Raw genomic sequence first — 15647 nt, forward strand, 5'->3', positions numbered from 1 at the left:
TCTCCCCCTCCCCCTCCACCTCTGAGTCTTACCAGTTCTGAATCTCTCCCCACTCCTTCTGTTTCTTCCATCAGTCCCACCTGTGGCTGTCACAGAAAGGAGGGTGAAGGACTGGGATATGGAGATAGAGACTGAGCACATGAAGGCCATAGAAACATAGAGACAGGGAGATACACAAATATACAAGCACACAGAGACTCACACAGAGGGCTACACACTACCACCTCTGTGCAAAAGCAAGTACTCAGTACATATGAGTCCATACAAACACATAAAAGCCTGCACATATGCAAAAATCTACATAAGCACATGCACACTCATACACAGAAACACATCAGCATATTCACATAAATACAAACACCCATTCACATATAAAAGTCATACAAGCATACTCACAGATGCAAGTATGCTTGAACAAACATGCAAGAATAAACACACAAACAAAACCACAAGTATACAGTGTATGCTCACCCATGATCACAAAATAAACACAAGCACTCATGTTGACCTTGGTAATTACCTCAGTAACACTGCCAACATCTGCAGAGAGCATGCTGAGGTAGTTGGGGAGCAGGGTACTGAGCAGAAAGTATGGGCTCCTTAGAACCTCTCTTTCAAGTTCATGGTCCTGGACAATGATAGAGAGGAGGCGGGGAATGGATGAAGTTATGTAACTGGATAGGGGGGCAGGCTCAGGATAAAAGGCCCAGGCTGAGACTGCAGTAAGCTGGAAGGCAGTCAGACTGGGACCATGGAGCTCTGCATCCTCCTTCTCCTTCTTCTCCTCTCAGGAGTCTTGATTCTCCTGGCCAGGGGCCACACAAAGACACATAGCTGTCTTCCGCCAGGCCCCCATCCTCTTCCTTTCCTGGGGAACATTCTACAGATGGACAGAAGAAGCCTACTCAGATCCTTCCTGAAGGTAAGATGGAAGTGGATGGGGTTTGAGGGTGGCTCCCTGTCCCCATACTTGGGGATTGCTCACCAGAAGGAGTAAGGCATCCTTTCAGGCTCAGGGCAGGGGTGTGTGTAAAGGGTGGTGAGTAGGAGGCATGCAGCTGAAGCATGGTGGATGATGGTCAGATATTCGGAGGTGTCTTGCTCAGTGGGAAGTGTGTGGGCACTCTCTCTGGATTGGGCAAGTAGGTATGAACGTGCCTTGTATGAGCCATGGGTGTAGAATTCACATCTTCTGCTACCTTCTGCTGAGTTCCTGGGTGCCTTCTTATCCCTAGAAGGGAGAATAGGGGGCAGTGGCATCAAATAGGTGTCTACCTATTTCTACCAAGGATCTTTAGGTGTCCATGATCCTCCATCATCATTGTCAACAGAAGAAAGGAAATGCTGGTTCATGTCAGTGCCAGGACATGGGGAAGGACTCCATGGAGGAGGACATTTGCATGGGGAAGAGGGAGGGCGATTAGGAGGCCAGGTACAGAGTACTTACCAATAATGAACATTAATGCATTATATGTAATAGCTGACACTATGAAGCATTTACTAGGCTCTGCATCATTTCTTTCCAGGCATGATTTCATATTTGATTGTCTATTGATTTATTAATAATGTAATCCACACCATGAACCCACTTCCCAATGGGAGAACTGGAACACTGACAGTAACTTCCAACTGCCTCTTGCTTTATGATCCCATCGCCACCCCTTACTCCCAAGTATGGTCACCACACTCTTGAATCTTGGGCTTGTCATTACCTTTGCTTTTAACAGAGAGAGTTTTATAACATGTGTTGTGGCCCAAGTATGTGGGATTTAGTTCTCCTTGTCTTCAATGTACAACAGGCTAAGATGCTTTCCTGTAAATTCCTGGACTTAGTTTCTTCATTCAGAATTATGTGGCTAGGATTTACCTATGTTGTCATGGAAATCATCTGGTCTCACTTACAACAACACTGTGGGCTAGGTGAGGTGCTATTCCCATCCTAGAGGTAAGGGCAGCGAGGCTTAGCTTGGGGAAGGCACTGTCCATAGCCACACAGCTGGGACTTCACAGAGGGGAAGCTGGGGTCCACATGGAGTTCTCTCTATCTCCAGGGTCTTCATAGACTGAAGCTGCTTAATAGTTTAGGGGTAACTAAATTTTTTTGAGAATCTGATTAAAGCTTTAGGCTCCCTCCCAATATTCATACAATTTTTTGCATAAATTTTGAGAGTTTCAGACCCCTAAAACTTTTACATGGACCTTCCAAGGATCTTTAGGTGTCCATGATCCTCCATCATCATTGCATCTGTGAAGAGAGAGAGAGAGAGAGAGAGGAGAGGGCATGAGCTAGTAGGTGTCATGATGGGACGGTTTGGGGAAGGAGACACTGTTCCTCCACCATTCCCTTATATGCACCCAAATCTTTCTGGAGTCTGGTGTGGACTCATGTTCCAGACTCTAGTGCTGTTCATTGAGTCTCTGTTTCCTCTTCCATAAAATGAGATGGTGACAATAAGAATGTGTCCCTCATAAAACTGTTGTGCGGATGAGACGAGGTATTGAATAGAGCCTGGTGTATAGCAAATACTCATTAAATGACAGCTACATTGATCCACTCATTAATTTATGCAGCCATTGAATAGCAAGTTACAGGGCATCTTCTGAGTGCTGGGGAATATCTGGGTGTGGCATAGGACAGGACATAAGAAATAAACAAATAAACAAATAAGGAATATTAGGTAGACAAGAGTTGATTAAAATAAAGCAGAGTGCTGTTTTAGAAAGTGGTGGGAACTACTTTAGATTGACTAGTGAGGGACAAGCTCAATCCTGCTTTGTTTCTGGGCAGAGACCCTGAAAGATGCAGGAGGAAGATATCAGAGAGGCAGGTGGTGGTGCAAGCACCCTGAAGCAGGGGCAGGTTCAGCATGCTTGGGGGACAATGTGGAGGCAGGTTCTGAGTGAGCCAAGGGGCCAATGGGAGGAGAAGCAGAGGGGTGAAGAGGCCACATCATGCACGGTTGTGTGGACCATGGTGGAGACTTCAGTTCTACTCTCAATGAGGTGGGAGCACCAGAGGGTTTGGAGCATGTTGATGATATTAATTTACTGTTAATAGGATTCCTCTGGCTTCATAGTCTGGTGGTGGTGGAATGTTTGTAGAGAGAACAGGAATAGGGATAGAGAGACCAGTGAGGAGGCTTTGCAGAAATCAGTGTGGAAATTTTTTATAAAAATCATAAAAAGTTAATTTTTTATTATTATAACTCAACTTCTTATTGAAGTTTAACATCATCCTAAGAAGTGCACAAATCGTAAGTGCTCAGCTTAGTGAATTTTCTCAAACTCACACAATTGACATACAGATAAGTAACAACAGTGCCCATTTCCAGGTACCCCATTCACATCCCCTCCAGTCATTACCCTCCCGCTGTCATGGCACCATGGCTCCATGCTCTCTGTCCTTCAATTTCATAAAAAAGGAATTACCATGTTGGACTCTTTTGTGTCTCCTTTCACTCAGCATTACACCTGTCAGTTTCACACATGTTGTTGCATATACAACTGGTTTGTCCTTTTTTATTGCTGTGTAGTATTCCACAGTATGGACACATCACTATATATTCTATAGGATTTCAGGGAACATCCTTGTCCTCTATTTTGGTGAACACAAGTACACATTTTAAAAAAGGATTTTATTTGTTTATTCTTAGACAGAGGGGAAGGAAGAGAGAAAGAGCGGGAGGGAAACATCAATGTGTGGTTGCTTCTCATGTGCCCCCTACTGGGGAACTGACCTGCAACCCAAGCATGTGCCCTGACTGGGAATTGAACTGGTCAAACCTTTGATTCACAGGGCAGCACTCAATCCACTGAGCCACACCAGCCAAGGCTGTACACATATTTTTGTACATGTATCTGGAAGTGAAACTGATGAGTCACTGAGTATACATGTGAACTGTCAGCTTCAGTAAATAATACTGAGCAGTTTGCAATGTGGCTGTACTGATGTTATAAATTTTTCAGATCTCATGATCGCCCACAGAGGGCCCTCACTCTTGTTCATGTCTATTGTTCACGGTAGTTCTCTGGGGGAATTGTCAGGAGACTGACAACAGGTTGAAATTGGGTCGCAAAAGGATGATTCTTTAGTTCTGATACCAGGGAGATCTGGCCAGACTGGAAGGATATGGTCAGAGGTGATATTAGAGATATTTAACCCTGTGTACTGCTTGAGGCACCAATCAATCATGCAGATCCTGGCTAGGTCATGGGTTGATCCTTTAGTTGCTGGGTCCTGGGAAGGGAAAAGACAGACTCGAATGGAGGGGTTTGGGATGGCAGCTAATTACCAACCTATATGTATTTTAATGGTTTAACAATTGGAATGGACACAGATGCTTACTGAGTAATAGCAACTATAATGTGGGTATTATGCTTTACAGCTCCGAGACAAATACGGAGATGTCTTCACGGTATACCTGGGGTCAAGGCCTGTGGTCATGCTATGTGGGTCAGAGGCCATTCGAGAGGCCCTGGTGGACCAAGCTGAGGTGTTTTCTGGCCGGGGAAAAATGGCCATTTTGGATCAAGTCTTTAAAGGATATGGTAAGGGCCTGAAAGGTAGCAGGAGGGAATGGGAGATGGAGGATGGGGATTGGGGAAGGTGAGCCTGGGAAGGGAGAATAAGGAGAGGAGAGGGACCCAGAGCCTCCTTCTAACTTCCTCTGAAACCCATTCCTGCCTACACCCAAGGTGTGTCTTTTGTCAATGGGGAATGTTGGAAGGCCCTTCGGAAATTCACTCTGGCAGCCATGAAGGACTTTGGAATGAGGAAGCAGAGTATGGAGGCTCGCATTCAGGAGGAGGCCCAGTGTCTGGTGGAGGAGCTCCGGAAATCCCAGGGTGAGCCTCAGGGATGGGGGGAAAGAGAGACAGTGAAACAGAGAGGAGCAGGGTTCATAGCAATAGAAAGACAGGGGTATATGTGGGCAGAGAGAGAGAGGTAGAGATAAAGACAGAGCCAGAGAGACCACCAGAGAGACAGACAGGGACACAGGCAGGGACACAGAGATGGATAACGATGGGTAGGAGAGGGACACAGGGACCAGAAGAGATGAGGGGGGCGTAGTGTCGAGAACCACTAAAGACATAAACTCAGATGTTAGCATGCTATTTACTTATGTTTGAGGAAACCAATTCATGGATTAATTGTATCTATCAAAGGCAAAAATAGGGCTTATATACACAGGAAAACAAAGAAAGAAAAGGAAAAACTAGACATCTGGAAAACAGTGAACTGTGTCTTCCTTTGCTTGGGTGAACTGCTGATAATCTGGCAGTGAGTGCACTGGGGTTTCAGCTCTTGGGCTGGATGGGCTGTCAGAGAAGCACTTCTGGTTGTTTTTAGATCCTCCCTAAAACTGCTGTGTATTAGACATACAGGTAGCAGGGTCCTGTCTCAAGAGATTACAAGATATAAATGTAGAGATTGGGAGGGAGAGGCAGAAGCAGAGACACAAGGAGGAAAGAAGACAGAGGGACTAGAGGAAAACAAGAGGAAACAGACTGACGCAGACAGAGACAGATAAGGGGAAGGTGTCAGAGATGGAGGGACTGAGGCAAAGAGACAGGCACAAAGAGACAGGAAATGGAAGAGACTGAGTGAGGCAGAAAGAAACAAAGGCAGAGAAACAGTGACAGACAGGCAGACTCAGGAGAGAGTCTGCAGAGGAACAAGAGAAGATGGATGGGTGAGACTCCCAGAGAGATGGCACCCACCTGGCGCCCTGATGCTCCTGGGCCCACAGCCCACTCTCCCTCCAGCTGAGCCAGCCTGGTATACACAGAGATCAGTTAACAAGTGCAGGACATTGTCCTGATGACCATAGATCCCTAGAGGTGAACAAAAGAAATGAGGGGACAGACAGGAAGGGGCAGGGAGAGCAGAGCTTTTAAATTTGTACATGCAATTGATTAAACACCTGCATTGCACTCCTCCTGCCCCTGGGACTTAACTGTACCTGCTCTACCCATCAGAGCTGGGGCCTTAAAGGGGACTAGCCACCTGCCTCCATAGCTGAACTGCCTGGCTCTGTATCTTGAGCCTAGTGACAAGTGACTGGGTAACCTTGGTCAAGCTATTTAACCTCTCTGTTTGTCCACCTATGAAATGGGGATAATGCACCTTCCTCACAGAGTTGAGGTGAGAATAAATAAAATAATATAGAAAGTGCTTAGACTAGGGCCTGGCCCATGATCTTGGCTAGTGAGTGGTAACTGTTATTATTCCTGTTTTCTTTATCGCTCCTGAGCGATGGAGGACTGTCATACAGAGATAGGGTATTTCAGTCTGTGTCCCCTGACCTGCTACCTCCTCCACCTAGGAGCTCTCCAGGACCCCGCCACCATATTCCAAGCCATCTCTGCCAACATCATCTGCTTCACTCTCTTTGGAAAACGCTTTGATTACAGAGACCCTGAGTTTCAGAGGCTTCTTGACATGTTCCACCAGACCTTCACACTTATCAGCTCTTTCTCTGGCCAGGTCAGGGAGAATGTGGGGGAGGGTGCAGAGGAGATGGTCATCCAGGGAAGGGGAAAGAAGTAATCTGATTTGGGGCCCAAAAAATGCAAATTAGGGTTGGAAGAGGGGCAGGGACAACTGGGGGAGAGAGAGGTACAGACGTCTGGAGGGAAAGAGAGATGGGGAGATAGGGGCTAAGGACTAAGAGAAAGAAAGGGGAGTGATAGAGGAGGAAGAAATGGAGAATTAGAGAGAGAGAGTGAGAGAGAGGAGGAAAAGAGAGAAGAAAGAAAATAAGACAAAAGGGGCACATATAAAGAGATCATGAGAGACAGAGTTGAAAAGAATGAGTGTGTCAGAAAGAGAGGGAGGGAGAGAGACAGAGAGACAGAGACAAAGAGAAAGTAACAGGGAGACAGAGATTTCCCTCTAGCAGAGATATTAGAGCCCAGGAGGGATGTCCCTTCCTGTGACCCAATAGCTCAGCCACAGGAGGACCTCACAGCCTCTTGTCTCCCACAGATGTTTGAGCTCTTCTCTGATATCTTGAAGTACTTTCCTGGCACACACAGGCAAATCAACAGAAACATGCGGGAAGTCAAAGACTTCATTGGCCGCAGTGTGGAGGAGCACAGACAGACCCTGGACCCCAGCTCCCCCCGGGACTTCATTGATAACTACCTGCTCCGCATGGACAAAGTAGGGTTTGGAGAGGGAATGGGAGGGGAGGGGAGGAAGAAAAAGATGAGAAAAAAAGAGGGGGGAAGGGGGGGTGGAAGAACAGAGGATTCTGAGGGGAGATTAGGAAACGGGAGGGGAGAAGTAGAAGGAATATAGGGGAAATAAAAGAAGGAGAAACTAGGGAGGAGGGAGGGAGGGAGGGGAGAGAGAAAGGGAGAGGAAGAGGGAGAAGGAGAAGAAGGAGGAGGAGGAAGAGGAAGAATAATACAGGACAAGGAACAAAAATGTGGCAACAGGGGAAGAGATCCACAGAGTAAGAAAGAGACTGGGAGAGCAAGTGAGACAAATACACCAGAGAGATGAAATGATGTATTGAAACAGCCAGAATGAAGAGAGATAGAGATATGTGGGTGGACACACAAAGGACAGAAAAAAAGTAAAATGGGCCAGATGGTATGAGAGACCCAAAAATTACTTGTGGGGGGACCCCAAGACATGCATGCAGCAAGGTTCCAGCCTCTCCTGATGCAAACTCTGCACTTCTGGACCCAGGAGAAGTCCAACCCAGTGAGCGTGTTCAACCACCAGAACCTCATCAACACTGTGCTCGCTCTATTATTCGGGGGCATGGAGACCACAAGCACCACTCTCTACTACGGATTCCTGTTCTTTCTCAAATACCCACACATCACAGGTGGGCATGCTGGAGACATGTGAGTCATGTTTACCTATGCCACCATCTTGACCAGAAGTCAAAAAGTGAGAATTCTTGTTGCTTCCCTTCTGCTCTGCCCACCCTCTGCTCTCATTCTGAGAAGTATCAATGATCTAACACTTTGCTATATTTTTTCCTGGTTCATTGGCATATAGAAAGCAGTATCTATGCTGAATTGTCCTTTAAATGAGGTTCATTGTTCCACTCTTCTGTGCAGGGAAAGTCCACAATGAGATTGATCAGGTGATTGGCTCCCACTGCCCTCCAGCCCTTGATGACCGAGCCAAAATGCCATACACTGAAGCAGTCATTAATGAGATTCAGAGATGCGGAGATATCCTCCCCATTGGCGTACCCCACATGGTCATGAAAGACACTCAATTCAGAGGTTACATCATCCCAAAGGTGAGACCTACCAGGCAAATACATCTCTCCTGTGTGGGATCCTGGGTTTTTTAAATCTCCAAACCTGACATTTTGTTTTATCACTAGGGCCTCTTGTTTCATGCTATGTTTCCAGGGTGGGGTAGAGAAGGGAATGGCAATATTTTTTATCTTGTGATCATCCCTCAGGGCACCGATATATATCCCCTCCTGAGCACCGCTCTCTTTGACCCGCGTTACTTTGACACACCAGACACCTTCAACCCTGACCGCTTTCTGGATGCCACTGGGGCACTGAAGAATAATCGAGCTTTTATGCCCTTCTCCATAGGTAAGCTGGATCTACACCTGCTGCCCTAGGCACCAGAGTATAGGTGTTTTCCCCTCCTTGAGGAGAGGTTTTTGTTTATTGAGCAGTTAGTACCTGCCAGTTGCTTTACTTTCATTGTCTTATCCCATATTCATTATGACCTTAAAAGGGGCTTAAGAAGTGAGGTCACAAGCCAATTTCATACCTTGGTATGCTGGACTTTGGGAAAGTATGTTAACCTCTGTATACCTCAGTATAAGATACCCATTGGGCACCATACTCTGAGTCCCATGATTACCGGGGCCTGAAGATAATGCCTCAGAAAGTCACAGAGAGACACAGATCGTGCCCCAGGAAAAAAATTAACATTGCAGCACAGAAGATGGACATTCATCATATGGCTACATTATAATAAGCAATCACAGGAATTAATGCCTGTAATGTGCTTAGAACTTCATGGCACACAGTAAGTGCTTTTGGGGGCAATTATTATTGTTATAATTAATCTGAACTGTTAAAAGTGCTCTGAAGGGGGCTTTGAGATCACAAAATTGTCTCAGTGAGGAACAGCTTACCTGAAACACTGGGTTCTATGCTAAGACCTCATGGGCAAATATCCACCAGCCACTGGAGTGTTCCAGGCAGAGGAAACAGGAAGGGCAATGCCAGGAGGAGGACACAGCATGCACATGTGAGAAGCTAGAGGGACCCCAGGGGCCTGGGCTGTGGATTACACAAGGGGATACCGGTGAAATGCTCAGCTGGAGCACTTCAATAACTTGGCAGAGTTTGGATTTATCTTGTTGGCACTGAGAAGCTGAGGAGGGCTTTGACATGCCTGACTTGTCTCTGTCTTCATTCTGCACCCTTTGGCTCCATCCAGAGAAAACCCAAGCCCAGTGTCCTCATTTTTGGGGATAAAGGAAAACCCCAGAATGAAGTTTCCTTTGGATGAAGGCTGAAAACAGTCTCATGTTTTGTTAGCAACTTTAGTGACCCAGGGTCCCTGGCTCTGCCCAGTGCCATGGCCTCTTTCCTCGTTTCATCTGAAGTGAGAGTTGGGGGACACATGGGTGGTGGGCAGAGGGTCAGTTCTTCCATTCAATAATTGTCCTGAGTTTAGAGAGATGCCAAGACGGAGAGGGATAATGACAGAGACAGACATATCAGGATAGAGTGTATGAGAAACACAGAGGGCCAAAGAGACATTTAAAAAAGAAGAGGAAGATACAGGGGAGATATGGCAGAAATAGAGAGTGAATGTGAGACAATAGAAGGAGGATGAGAAGAGGAAAAAAAAGAGGATGAAGAAAGAGAATAGCAGAATAGGATATAGAGGGGGGAAAAGAGTAGAAAGTAGAAACATGAGTAGAGAGGAAGAAACAATGGAAAAGAGAAAAGGGATCATAGATGGAGATGAAAAATGGGAGTGAGTGAGTTGCAGACACAATCAGACCCAAAACGAGGCAAGGAGTCAAACAAGATTTAAAAAAGGAGGGAAATTTTAGAAGACAGTGCCTGTCAGGAAGTGAAGACAAAAAAAAAAAAAAAAAAAGACTGAGGCCACCTGCCATGGGCAGAAAGAAAGACAAACCTAGCCAAAAAGGTGTTAGAGCCAAAGATCTACAGAAGGTATAGGGAGGACAGAGTGGAAGGGATATAACAAGCTCTTCAAGAAAGAGGTGGTTCATCGAGCCAGTTACAGGAAAAGAACCACGCCAGAGCCCTGCCCTGAGGATTTCTAGCTCATGTCTTCTAACTTCTGGGTGTGCCAATAATGTGAACCCTTTCCTAGATACCTCTACACAGGAACAATGGCTAAGAACTTGAAAGGTTTAAGAAAGGCCTGGAAACCCATCCTTGAAAAGGCCTTTCCAGGGTGCTCAGCTTGCAGATTAAGAATAAATGAAACAATGGAGGAGACTCTTGGTGTCTCTACCTGTGCTTTTTGGCTCCCTTTGCCTTCATTTCTCTCCAAAGCAGTGGGGAGGAGGGGATTACACCTCTGAGAATCTGATGGATGCCATAGACCCATCTCACATGCATAAGTCCCATTCACAAATTTATGTAAAATGTGGGATTTTTCTTAAAGCTGATATAAGAAACAAAGCAGACACAGACTCATAGATACAGAGAACTGATGATTGATAGAGGGGAGGAGGCTTGGGGGACTGGGTGAAAAAGGTGAAGTGAGGAAGAAGTACAAAGTGGTGATTGCAAAATAGTCATTGAGATATAAAGTACAGCATAAGGAATGAGGTCATAACTATGTATGGTGTCAGATGGGTAGTAGACTTATGCAGGATCATTTTGTAAATTATATATGTGACTAACCACTATGTTGTGGTTAAACTAATATAAAATAATGTTGAATGGCAACTGTAGTAGAAAATATATAAATACATAAATGAAGACAACCCAGACATAGACAATCACATGCAGTGTCAGACCCCATACTCCCCACTGCGCACACCCAGAAAAAGAACAAGAAGTACCAACTACACCTATAGGATCCTTAGTATGGACCAGGTGCTCTTCTAAGAATTTTTTTTTTACAAATATTAGCTTTTTTAAACTCACAATTCTCTAATGGTTGTCAGAAGTTGCACACATCTACACATATGGAGATGTGCACACACACACATCCAACCGAATGATAGTCCTTAGACCCTGTGAGTCCAAATGAACGTTTGGAAGCTATAAACTCGCTCCTGGAAAAATATCCATCAGAGTTTTGCACCTGATTTCAGAGGTTTGGAAAACCCCTAAAAGTCCAAAATGAATTGCAGGTGAAGGGCTAGTCCCATACAAACCAGTGGCAATGGACACAGGTGTCTGGGCTTTGGGCAAAGAATGTGCATCCACTCTGGGTCCACATTGTTGATCCTCTGTACCCACAGGGAAGCGCATTTGTCTTGGTGAAGGCCTCGCCCGTGCAGAATTATTCCTCTTCCTCACCACCATCCTCCAGAATTTCTCTGTGGCCAGTTCCATGGCCCCTGAAGACATTGATCTCACACCCCAGGAGTGTGGAGTGGGCAAAGTGCCCCCTACATACCAGATCCGCTTCCTCTCCCGCTGAGTTGAAGGAAGCAGCTCAAAGGATTCCATGGTGATAAAGTATTCCTGCCCCTGCAGGGAATATCTCCTGCCTCTGTTCATGTTCTGCATCTGAGAGATCTGCTGCAAGCCTGTATCCCTCCCCACCCTTGTTTTCCACCTCCATGAGAAGGTCCTTTCTGTGTCTCGTCTCTGCTCAGCATGCTGCAGCTCTTCTAAAGACTCAAGGAGGTGTTTTCATTTCCTCTGTTAATGGAATTCCAGAAGTGGTCTATACATAGAAACTGGAAGCTGAAAGGGGAAACTCAGCTCAGGATCTCTCTGCAGTTCTGCCTCCCAGACCACTGCTCACCCTGACTGATGTCTACCTTCCTTAGAGCAGCCACAGTGTCCATTTAGCAACTCCATATGCTCCATGATCTGTACATACATGATCTTGCTTAATCCTACTCCCAATAGCCCCACATGGTGGGCACAATAATCATGTCTATTGTACATACAAGTAATCCAAGTTCACATGGATAGTGAATAGAGGAGTAAGTGTCACACTCAGTATCCATGGCTCTAGGACTCAAACTCTTTAACAAAGTTCCTCCCACCCATATATTTTTGAATTAAAGTGACTCAGAGGGAAAAAAAGTCAACCATTTTCACAAGTGATGTAATTTAGTGCTTTCTGTATCTCTGGATTTGCCTTTTTTGCATATTTTATATAATGGAATCACACAATATGTGGCCATTTGTGACTGGCTTCTTTCACTCAGCATATTTTTGAGGTCCGCCTTGTAGACCATAGTTGTGCCCATTCATTGTCCTCCTGCTTCCTCATCTTTTCTTTTTTTTAAAGGCTTTATTTATTTATTTTTAGAGAGAGGGGAAGGGAAGGAGAAAGAGAGGGAGAGAAACATCATTGTTTGGTTGCCTTTCATGTGCTCCCCACTGGGGACCTGGCTCACAACCCAGGCATGTGCCCTGACTGGGAATCGAACTGGTGACCGTTCAGTTCTCAGGCTGGCACTCAATCCACTGATGGCTCCAACCAAGGCTCATCTTTTCTTTTCAATTTGAAAGGGCCTCCTCTGCCCACAGCCATCTGGTCTGTGTGATTATAAACTGGTGCCTTGGATTTCCTGATATTCCCATTCAAGGCCACTGAGACTCAAGGAGACATCCAAAATCTGACACCTCTGGGTTAGGTGATGGTGATCAATGTCACTTCACATGTGATCTGTTTATTGTCAAGTCATTAGGAATCCTCCCAGAAAGTGAGTATTCTACTTCACGCCAATGCCAGCTCCAGTGCCAGCGTTGTCTTGTTCATCACCGTTCTCTCAGCACATAGAGCACTGTGCAGCATACAACAGGTGTTCAAAATATTTTCTGAGAAATGAATGAAGGAATGAATGAATGAATGGCTAATCAGGCAATCCTCCAAATTACCAATATGGAGCTAGGTTTCCCCCATCAGTTCAGACATCCTCCAGTATCACTTTGTTCTGATGCCTTCAATAAACAAATACCTGTCCCTATTTGGCACAAGATGTCCCAATTCTGCCTGCCAGTGATTATCAATCCTTCATGTGCAGTGCCTCTGACAAAACAGGCTGAGAACCACACTTGCAGTGCAAAAACCATGAAACTGCCTTCACCTGTCCCACCAGCTGGCACATAACCCTTTCTTGAGGGTGGTGCTTTTCATTCAATGGCATTGCCCATGAGATACCACAGGACTGCCAGAGGCCATAGGAAGGTTGCTTTGGGAACCAAATAAGATGCTAGACTTCCTGGCCTTTGCAGCACCTGCCACCTTTTGGCCTTTTGTTGCCTCTTGTGAGTTACAAGGAGTTCTGCTAAGGTGAATTTGCTCAATACTCTCCCCAAACAACTACAGAAAACCCATCAAACAACAGGGCAACCTACATTTTATGAGAAACAGTAGGCACAAGGACTGTAGTGTTCTGGGCCAGCCTGCTCTTCATCATCCTACAGGCCTCTTGTTAATCAGGGGCCACCTCCCTCCTGTACCCTGGCCTTTGCCCTTCCTGGGGAAAATTTTGCAAATAAACCACAAGGGCCTTTTCAAGTCATTCCAGGCCATGAGACACAGAGGGGAAAGGGGGTGGGAAGCAGGAGGTGGTTGGACAGGAAAAGTTCACAGGCAGCAAGGCAGCTGGGGGTCATTTTAGGGTGGAACTTCATTGACCAGCTGTGGGTTGTCTTTTTTCAGTCACAGTCTGGACAATACACCCACTAGAAAAGCTGCTGGAATTCCAATGAGTAGGAATATAGGAAATGGAGACTGGAGAGAGAAGTCCTGACAGACTAGAGACTTTGAGCTGTGGTCTTTCTGGTTGGGGATGGACTAGAGCTCAGATGTGGGGAGTTTCTGCAGTTCTTAAAGTAGAAGACGGGGGAGGTTCTTGGAAAAGCCTAGAGAGGAGGACATTTGCAGTGAGGGCTGCAGGAAGTGTTGGGGCCATGGAATGCAAGTGTGCCTTCTCCCCAATGGAGCCTCAGCCAGTGAGGTGCAGGCTCCACTGGAAGTGTGATGCAGGTGTGAGCCTGGAGACCTTTCACTTGGGTCGGGGAGTGAGGTGTTGACCCTGCCCCCACAGCTGGGGGAGAAACATGGGGATGTCTTCACAGTCTACCTAAGCCCAACCTGTCACCATCCTGTGTGCGCATGCGGCACTGAGGGAAGCCCTGAACATCAGTCTGAGGCTATCTTTGGCTGAGGACACATTGTTATTGTTGATTCCATCTTCCAGGGAAACCGGCGAGTGAGAGATGTGATGGGGATGGGGCAGATGACAAAGGAAGACCCCACACTTCCTCCAATGTTTCCTCCATCACCCACAAATCAGGTGTGATTTTCACCAGTGGAAAATTTTGGAAGACCCTTAGGCCATTTTTTTTTTGATCCCCATGAGAGACTTTGGGATGGTGAAGTAGAGCATTGAGAAGCAAATTGAGGATGAGGCTCAGGGTCTGGTGGAGGAGCTTCAGAGATCTCTGGGTGAGCCCTGCCCCATGGCAGGGGGTGAAGGGACAGACAGAGATGGGTGAGATGGGGACATAGAAGGAGGAGAAAACATTACTGATGGAGATACAGAAACAGGGAGGTGCAGGGACAGGTTTACACACAAGGAAAAGAGAAAGAGAATGAGGAAGACAGAGACAGAAACCGGGGAGTAGAGAAGAGTCAGAGAAAGCAGAGGAGAGACAGAAAGAAAGCAAGACAGAGAAAATTGAGTGTGCTTAAAAAATTGATCCATAATTAGAGACTGTAAGGAAAAATCCTAAGAAAAAGGTAAAGATAGAAATGGAGTCAGGTGAGGGACAGAGTGCTAGTGAAGTTGAGGACAAAGAACATTGGGAGCACTAAAAAGAGAGTATGAAGAAAAGGATATGAATCCCAAAGAAGGAGTGAGAGACAAGACCAGAGACAGACCCAGGTGCATCAAGAAAGTCAGAGAACGAGAACAAGAGAAATAAAACTCACAGAAAGGAAGACTCCCAGAAAAAAGTTGAGTTATAGAGGTTAGTGAAAAACAGGATGTCCAAGAGAAATAGAAAATAACCAATGAAACAAGCTAAGAGAGCACCAGCCAGGCCAGAGGCACCCAGAAGGACAATGCAGAGGACCTCTCATGGTAGACCTCTCATCCCCAGGCACATCTGGACCCCATCTTCCTCTTTAATGCAATCATAGCCAATATCATCTGCCCCATCATCTTCGTTTATATGTTTGCTTTTATATGTACCTCTGTACTGTTTATACTGATGCATGTATGAGTGTTTATCATCAAATCAAAGTGTGGAATAAGAAACCCCAGGAGCTTCATCAATTATGGAGAGCACTTTAATTACCAGAACCTTAGATTCTTACAGCTGCTAAATATACTGAACAAGTCTTCACCATCATAAGGTCTTTTTAAAGCCAGGCAATGCCAAAGATTTCATGGTGGCCAGGAATCAAGTATTGAGGCGGGTTGACCTTGCCAAGGGATCAGATGCCTTCTGTCCTGAGC

The 15647-nt window shown here is 45.9% G+C and overlaps 1 protein-coding gene across 2 annotated transcripts; it reads left to right on the forward strand.

Moving 5' to 3' along the window:
• Positions 1 to 709: 709 nt before the first annotated feature.
• LOC129076628 (cytochrome P450 2B4) lies at positions 710 to 12686 on the forward strand. Of its 2 annotated transcripts, XM_054580745.1 has the most exons (9): positions 710 to 922; positions 4386 to 4548; positions 4696 to 4845; positions 6327 to 6487; positions 6989 to 7165; positions 7700 to 7841; positions 8080 to 8267; positions 8436 to 8577; positions 11457 to 12686. In XM_054580745.1, exons 1-9 carry the CDS (start codon positions 752 to 754, stop codon positions 11636 to 11638), a joined length of 1476 nt encoding a protein of 491 aa, XP_054436720.1. In that variant the 5' UTR covers positions 710 to 751; the 3' UTR covers positions 11639 to 12686. The 2 variants fall into 2 exon arrangements, with proteins under 2 accessions (XP_054436720.1, XP_054436721.1); XM_054580746.1 differs by lacking the exon at positions 6327 to 6487 and having other exon boundaries at positions 6972 to 7165.
• Positions 12687 to 15647: the final 2961 nt, after the last annotated feature.

The sequence above is a fragment of the Pteronotus mesoamericanus genome, unplaced genomic scaffold (genome assembly GCF_021234165.1).
Source record: "Pteronotus mesoamericanus isolate MK-2021 breed Mesoamerican mustached bat unplaced genomic scaffold, CSHL_Meso_final contig_639, whole genome shotgun sequence".
NCBI lineage: Eukaryota > Metazoa > Chordata > Mammalia > Chiroptera > Mormoopidae > Pteronotus > Pteronotus mesoamericanus.

Bases quoted from the DNA above. Each gene is read 5' to 3' on its own strand.
- LOC129076628 (XM_054580745.1), top strand. From the start codon at position 752: ATGGAGCTCTGCATCCTCCTTCTCCTTCTTCTCCTCTCAGGAGTCTTG. The intron at 923-4,385 runs GTAAGATGGAAG...TATGCTTTACAG, and splicing joins TACTCAGATCCTTCCTGAAG to CTCCGAGACAAATACGGAGA. The intron at 4,549-4,695 runs GTAAGGGCCTGA...CCTACACCCAAG, and splicing joins TCAAGTCTTTAAAGGATATG to GTGTGTCTTTTGTCAATGGG.